This window comes from Alosa alosa, chromosome 3 (assembly GCF_017589495.1).
Source record: "Alosa alosa isolate M-15738 ecotype Scorff River chromosome 3, AALO_Geno_1.1, whole genome shotgun sequence".
Taxonomy (NCBI): domain Eukaryota; kingdom Metazoa; phylum Chordata; class Actinopteri; order Clupeiformes; family Clupeidae; genus Alosa; species Alosa alosa.
The window spans coordinates 34,132,405-34,140,593 of NC_063191.1; the positions used below are offsets into that span (position 1 = coordinate 34,132,405).

An 8,189-nucleotide genomic window follows, 5' to 3' on the forward strand; every position below is an offset into this window, starting at 1 on the left:
TTATTTAGTAATGGTTACATACACGCAAAAAAGCATGAGAAGACAGCTACTGCCACAGAAAACCGCAAGCATGGAAATGTGCTGTTCACACAAGAAAACAATAGGAAGTAAAGCTACTCTGCAAAGCTGAGGGAAAGAAGAATGACAGTTGCAGTCAAAAAACTCTGCAGCTCCCACAGTTTCTGCTTACAATACATTCTAAAAGTTAACACTTAATCCCACAAGGTCCCCTTCAATTTTTTTGCCAACAACACATTCAAAGAGCCCCTCTTCCTACAATCAAAACCTGTCGAGTGCCTGTGTGGCACAAATCTCTAGATACAGACGATAACATAACATAATAGACATGAAATAACAACTCGGAAGAGGGGTGAGTTCAATATAAAACATTCATGAAGAGGATCTGTGAAATAAAATCTATCTCACATTCAAGCACAAGAGGAAGAGAAACACGAGCATGTAGTTCAAGCCACAGTTACAGTGTTGGTTGTGATGGAATCTAACAGGGACAAATGGGAGCGAGGTTGCTTTAACAGCTGTAAAGGCTGATACACAGTGTTGAGGTGTAAAGGTAGCAGTATGTAGGCACTTGGGCACACAAAAATTGACTTGAGATTTTATGTTGTTATCGCCTTAACGAGGCAAGAAATTGTGCTGAATTTTGATGACAAAGGATTTGGCAGTGGCAGTATGCTTATCAAAGACACGGTGAGGATTTCATATAATTCATATAATATAATTCATATTATTTATGGATGACTGAATTAACAGCAACTTAATCAGGCAACAGCATCAAGATTCCCTTTCCCCCCAAATAATTCATCTGATTCATATGTTAGGTATCTAACAAATGGCAACTGATAAGGATTTAACACCTGCTAAGGAGAATAAAATCTCAACGATAAAAATATGAATGGTGGTAAAACCTGAAAGTACGGAGCCCCAGATTTCTCATGGGGAAAAAATAATAATAATAATAAGTTGTGGCCACGAAATAGCAATTCGTTCCCACAAAATAATAAGTTGTGGCCACGAAATAGCAATTTGTTCCCACAAAGTACTAATTTGTGGCCACAAAATATTAATTAGTTCCCACGAAATAGGTAATTTGTGGCCACGAAATATTAATTCGTTCCCACGAAATAGTAATTTGTGGCCACGAAATAGGTAGGCCTATAGGCTGTGCACTGGACAGCTGGATGAGCAAATCAAGCGCAACTCCTCAAACAGGAACAGTCGCTGTCACACAATGGACAGGGATAGAATGGTAGAGTGTTATTTTAGGCTGGGAATGAAATACAAAGACATTTTGAAAAGCCTGGCATTGGAGGGATTCATTATTAGCGAGAGGCATCTCCACAGACTATTAAGAGCCAGGTCGCTGCACCGGCGTAGGTACGACTTGGACGCCGGGATAGATTTCATTGTTGACCAACTGCAAGGCTCTGGAAAGGATCACGGTTAATAATTAGTTTTATAGACTTAACAAACATCAGATTTAGTTAAAACGGTTTTGATCAAGGCTAAAGGTTCCCTTGGCAACGTGATACAGTGGGCTACTGTTAATAGAATCTAGACTGCAAAAAACGGCGTCGGTAGGTAGCATCATTAAATATTAGGCTATTGCAGCTTATGTATTCCCTCAGCTGAGCTTCTGACACATGATGCTAGTTTCAAATAAGATGATCAGCGGCAATGAAAGACACTTTTTTAGTCGGTTTTAAGGTGAACATCTGAACAGAACTGGGCCCGGATCAGGTCTGCAGTAATAAGTTAGCGAGAGGATCTAGCCAGGTTAAACGAGACACCTTCGTGCCACACAGGCTTTATGCTCAGTAGGCTACTGAGCTCTACTTGAAAAGTGTCCTCCTGATGTCTGTGCAGGGCTGCAGCTAATAATTTCGTGGCCACAAATTACCTATTTCGTGGGAACGAATTACTATTTCGTGGGAACTAATTAATATTTCGTGGCCACAAATTAGTACTTTGTGGGAACGATTTGCTATTTTGTGGCCACAACTTATTTTTTTTTTTCCCCATGACATATCCGGGGCTCCGTATGAAAGCATCGATAATCCCTCTCTTGGACTTTCATTTTAAATTCCATAAATGCTGCATTGAGTCTGTTCAGGCCTACATAATTTAATATTTCACACAAAGGGCAGTCCTAGTGTGTGACGAATATAATTTGCAGGGACAAAGACGAGAGAATGTGTGTGTTTACTGAAGGTGTAGTCAAAGAAAATGTTAATTTCCCTTACTGATTTTAAGGCTTGCAGTTGTGTGATAAACTGTGCCAGAAATTATGTTAGAAAAGTCAACAATCCAAATATATTAAGTCCAGAGGAAGAAGAGCAGAAAACACAGGTGCTATAACACTGTGCTGATTGTGTCAAAATCTTTGCTTATCTGTGAGCTACTGGGCAGAGATTTCAGGTACTCGAGGTGTCTCCGAGCATCCTCCTGGTTGTGCCGGACGTAGTAGATGACGTAGGCGATGACCATGGTGAACCATCCGAACATGGTGACGAACATGGCCACATCTGTGGTCTTGTGGTGAAAGTTGCAGAAGTTGATGCCAGAGTCGAGCACCTGGATGACCGGCTTGCCAGCGTGCTCCTCCAACACGGAGGTGTGGCAGCTGACCTCGTTGACCGTCTCAGGGTCCAGCTGGAGCTCGCGTAGCACCTCCTGCAGTGTGCACTCGCAGTGCCACGGGTTGTTGGACAGCCGGATGCGAGCGTGTAGCCGGGCGAAGGCCTCCTTGGGCACGCTCTGGATGAGGTTGTTGGAGAGGTCCAGCATGCGCAGGCTGTCCGCCACGCCCTGGAATGCGTCGGCGTCCACCGTCTCGATGCGGTTCCGCGACAGGTCCAGCTCCTGGAGACGCGGCAGGTCCTTGAAGGCTTGGTTGGGGATCTTGCGGATGTGGTTGGAGGAGAGCAAGAGGGCGACGGTGTCGTGGGGGAGATCCTGGGGGATGCTCTCCAAATTCCGCGAGGCGCACTGCACCACTGTCAGTCCACCGCGCTCCAAACAGTGGCAGCCTTTTGGGCAGGTGGAAGCGAACGAGCTTGTGAAGAGCATTGTAAAAAGCAAGCCTTGGGTGAGGGTGTAGAATGCTAAGACAAGCAAATTCCTTGGCAAAGGAGTCCCCATAAGGAAATGCATATCCAACAAAATGTGGCTTATTTTTTCTGCCTTATTAAGAAGCCATCACAAAAAACACAATTGATGGAATCACTGGCAATTCATTTGTAAAATCAGCTTCACCTTCTGTGGGATTGGTTTGTGCTTTCCATTCCATTAGTTACACCTGATTCGAAATGGCAGAGTCTTATTCATGAGAGTGATTTGACAGAGCAGCTATCCACTGGATAAATCACATTCCAAAAGACTGTATTATAAGTTGACAGGAGAGACATATTAATTGTGAGATCAGTGTCTGAAGAGTCCTGCAGCAGGGATAAGATGGAGAGGCGCTGATCAGAGCTTGCATCCTCCTGCCATGAGAAGTTACAAATCAGAGAGAGAACAGAATGAGAAATTGCTCAATTTAGCTGTTTGCACGTTGTCATAGTTCTCGCTACTCCCTCACAAAGATTTTACATCCGAAATCCCCCAAATATTAATTTGTTTATCCTCTCCAAGCAATATCACTTTAGATGCTGAAATTATTATCCTTCGCCTGTGATTCATAGCAACAAGAATATCTGCTGTCCTCTTTCAAAAGATATGATGACAATCTTTTGTTCTGATAATGAAAGTCAACCCATAACAAGATTGTGTGGTAACAGCACAATGCATTTCCAAGAGGTGGCCCAGCTTAAAATGAAATTCAATCCTATGAGGCTGTGCAATCCAAAACCTAATTATGCACATTTAACAGGAAACTGGCAAAGGCAAATGGAATTTAACTAATTTGTCACATCACATTCAACAGAATGAAGCTGAACGTCAATTTCTCTGATATAACACCGGTGACAACAAACAATTTTTTGGCATAACTAGATTGAATGGCAGAAAGGTAAAACCATAATCTAGATCTCCAGTTGGAACTGTTATGCCCCCTTGTGGTTGGTTCTTTTTACAGGCTGCATAATTTCTATACTTCATCAGCTTTAACTCATGTCATGTTGACACTAAGGTGATGAAAACGTTTGACTCTATATGGTACAGAAAAAAAGAAACACTGAAATGGAAAAGCCATATCTTTAAACACCAAAAATATAAAACCTGAGTAGACTAACCTTAAATGCAACCAAACCAGGTCACATATGCATTCCATTAATCTATCATCGAACTGGAGAAAGATAGATGTGTCATCTAGTGTCATCAATTATATAAACTGAATACAACCTCTGTTTTCTTCTTTAAATCAACAAACATATAGGCTACTGTCATTATATTTTATTACCAGGCTTATTCACAAAGATCTACGTGACATGTCTGTCAGTATCTGCAATCATGATCTGAAAACATGCAGAAATCCTTCATTTAAATTATACATCTATTATATATAATATTATCAGAGCACAGTGCCTGGTAGACAATAAGGTATGCTATTAGGGAAAACTTACAAACATTACACAGCTGGAAGAACATGCATATATCCTAAACGAGAAAATAACCCCTGACAAATCATTACAAATCCGCAGTTCAATTGAACATAACATTACAAACAAAAAGAAAATCCCTGCCTTTTAGCAAGCAGTTTTCTCCTGGCATACACAGTACCTCTAGACGAGCTATAGCCTTTGGCTCAACTGACTGAAAACCAATTATGAAATTAACCGCACACACAATTAAGTTTGCCTAAGTGATACAAAAGCACAGCTGTAATAGTTTTACAACTTCTCCATTGTGGTTTTCCCAGATAATAAGAATAATCCATAGCCTAATATTTAAACACAAAATGCAGTTCCTGTGAGTGTCACCCCTCAGCACAAAAATGCTGGTGTAGGCTAATTTGTAAGTTAGTTCTATGAATCCCAATATTATACATCAGCCTAATTTAAATACCTGGAAATCCTCTCGTCAGTATGGGAACGTTATTTACGGAAATCGGCACTTGTTGCCACTCCAACCGTTCCGTCCAGTATCATTCTCGTGTAACCTACTCGACTCAACTGAATGAAACAGCGCTGGTGTTAAGATATTGACTGTGTGTGGTGATTGGGCGTACTGTCGGACAGGGAGCAGAAGGTAGTGCATTGGGCAACTCCCCCTTCTCCGTCCTGCGAAAGGATGGTCCCTGTATGCAGATCAGTTTACTTAAAAAAAACATTTAAAAAAAAAAAAAACATCCCAAGGTTTAATGTTTTATTACTAAAATTGGGCTACACAACATGCTATGAACTGACATAATTAATGGTTATGTGCACATTTACGTTTTACACTTGTAGGATTGTTTTTATAAACCCTTGATAGATTGATTATAAACTGCACATCGCTATTCGCAAAACGAAATCATTAGCTAGGGTCATCAAGCGCGTGTTCTGCACCTGCAGCGCATACCTCTGCGCGCTCTTCTGCGTGTAGCCTACTTCCTGTAGGTGGATATCACGGAGCTCCGAAATTGTCCATGTGAATTAGAACAGGTAAGAACAGATGTTCCTGTTTTTAGATGTTTACTATAAGATTCAGGAGTGAAGAAAGGAACGTATTGTTTATTTTTAAATCCTTAGCTTCATAGTGTGGGCAGCTGAGAAAATCCGGATGTTATTTAAAGACTAGAACATTATAGCTTGTTGATTGTACAAATGAAACAATGGCATCAGTGTGGTGGTTTAAACAGCTAAACGCAAGGCAGTCATGGAGGATGTCTTTACAACATCTATTGAACATGAAGGGGATAGGCTACATATCACAAGAACCAATGACACTCATCAGATTTTGACAGGCTAGTCGATATTATCTTAATCCAAAATCAGTTCAGTTCAGTTTACCTTTATTGTAATTGTACACATGATACAACGAAATTCGAAGAGCTTTCCCTTAAGGTGCACCACATTCAATGATGTAATTTCAATAAAAAAAGAAGGAAACTAGGAAGGAAAGGAAGGAAATTGCCCTTATAATAAATAAGTGTAAAAAAATAGCTGTAGTAAAATAATAGGGCAGGCCAGGGAGAAGGGGGGGTTCATGTGCACGTTCAGGGTGGATATGGCTCTGGGAAAGAAGCTGTCCCTGCCCTGAGTCTGTCTGTCCGGGCTGTGATGCATCAGAAGCACCTTCCAGAGGGCAAGAGGTCAAACAGGTGGAAACAGTGTGAGAATGGTCCTTTATAATATGTTTTAGCTCTGCTAAGGCAGCGAGAGCTGCAGAGGCCCTGCAGGGAGGGGAGGGGGCAGCCAACGATCCTTTGTGTGGAGTTGATTATCCTTGGGAACTTCTTTTCTGCATTGGTGAAGCTGGAATACCACACTGTGATGTAGGTGAGCAGACTTTCCACAGTGGAATGGTAAAAGATTGTCAGCAGCTTCCCACTGAGATTGTTCCTCCTCAGCACCCTTAGGAAGTGGAGATGCTGCTGAGCTTTTTTGATGATGGTTGTGGTGTTTGCAGACCAGGTGAGGTCAGCAGAGATGATGGATATGAATGTTTTGACTATCTCTACACAGTCTCCATTGATGATGGGGGATCTGGGGAGGGGGATCTGTCTTGTGCTTCCTGAAGTCCAGGATGATTTCCTTGGTTTTTAAGATGTTCAGGCTATCCATCCTGTGCATCTAAAGATATTGTTCTTGGAACCATTGCAAGAAGCAAAAGCAGTTAACATACAAATAAGACCTATGTGTTTTGAGTGTCGTACATGTTGAATTCATTTCAGGCAGCTGTTTAGAGTACAGCAATGTTAAGTTCTCTGCAAGAAAAGTAAAGTCCAAGGAGAGAGTGGTTGTTATCATGTCACTCAGAAGCCTTGTAGCTGAGAGGAAGTGATGTGAAAGTTTTGTAGTCTAACGGGAAGGCAGTCAGTGTATTCTATGGTGGTGCATTCAGTCTTGTTGTCTATGGCTATTCCGGTATTTTGGTATTTGGTATTTCAGGTCTGGGAATGCAGTATGCCAGAGCTTTTTTAAGTTTTCAAGACACTAGGCCTATTTGATGAAAGTTATGAGGGGGTGGTGGGTGCAAACAGAATGATAATTCAGCTGAGATTCAAGGCCACAACAGCAGCATGTAGAGAAATGCAGTTGCATTAGTTTTGTTGATGTCTTAGAGGCCCTTTCTGAAAGTATTTTCAGTAAAGAAGAGCTCTAGCCGCTAGTACAACAACTAAAAATGACAAACTGCTGATTGCAAATGTACTGATATAGTAACCAAACAGTAGACTAATTCTACCTTTAAAATACAAACAACATAACTGTTTTTGAACTTCTCTGGACAGCAGTGTTTCAGATTACCAGGGTTCTTTTTCTCTGTTTTTTTTAACTGTTTCTGACAGACAGTAGTATTTTTCTTTATATCAGTAAGAGACTCCTTCTTGTCATTGAGAAGTTTATTGTATTTGCTGAAACAGCATAACTGACTGGGAAAAGGACAGGACAATATTTGCAATGCATGGAAATCTTGGGCTTGTACTTTTCCGGTAGTCCATAAGGTCCAGGGAAGCCGACAGACTTTCATTTCTGACAATGTGTTGATATGCGGCCCACTCCTCAGTCCTCACTGAGCTCTGGAGATGGGGGTCCTCAATGCTTATAGTGTGCAGGAGAAAAATTTGTCAAGAAATACTTAAAAAAAGGATTCTGCAGACTTCTGTTTTATTTTGTCATGCTTGGCTCAGTATAACGTTTCGACCCTCCGGTCTTCATCATTCACTAATAAACTCAGGTAGCTTTCATGATATATCACACCTGTCCTACAGGGGTGGAGCCAGCTCATTACCTCATCATTTTTATCTTGCAGGTAAACATGTCTGCAAGCAATCCTGTGCCGTAAAGAAAAGTCCAAACAACAAATACCTAAGAATAAGATTGATTATGACAAAATTAAACACAAGATAGGAAAAAATCAAGAAGTGTGCGGACTCCTTTTTAAGTATCAAACACACTCTGATCATCTTATAGATTCATTTGACAGGAAGGCGATTTCAGTGCTTTGAAAGAGTTTCAAATACAATGTTGTGCAGTGTCATCTGTGCCTCTATTTGTATATGTAGTGTGAAGCGTTTTCAACTTATATTT

At 41.1% G+C, this 8,189-nt stretch overlaps 1 protein-coding gene across 1 annotated transcript; it reads right to left on the reverse strand.

The window, feature by feature from the left end:
- Positions 1 to 1,123: 1,123 nt before the first annotated feature.
- On the reverse strand, positions 1,124 to 5,156 carry lrrc3 (leucine rich repeat containing 3). Its single transcript, XM_048238904.1, has 2 exons — positions 5,023 to 5,156; positions 1,124 to 3,503 (listed from the first exon to the last, which is right to left on the reverse strand). Exon 2 carries the CDS (start codon positions 3,169 to 3,171, stop codon positions 2,371 to 2,373), a length of 801 nt encoding a protein of 266 aa, XP_048094861.1. The 5' UTR covers positions 3,172 to 3,503; positions 5,023 to 5,156; the 3' UTR covers positions 1,124 to 2,370.
- Positions 5,157 to 8,189: the final 3,033 nt, after the last annotated feature.

What these genes read in the sequence shown, in the direction of transcription:
- lrrc3 (XM_048238904.1), bottom strand. Translation starts at nt 3,171, where the DNA reads ATGCATTTCCTTATGGGGACTCCTTTGCCAAGGAATTTGCTTGTCTTA.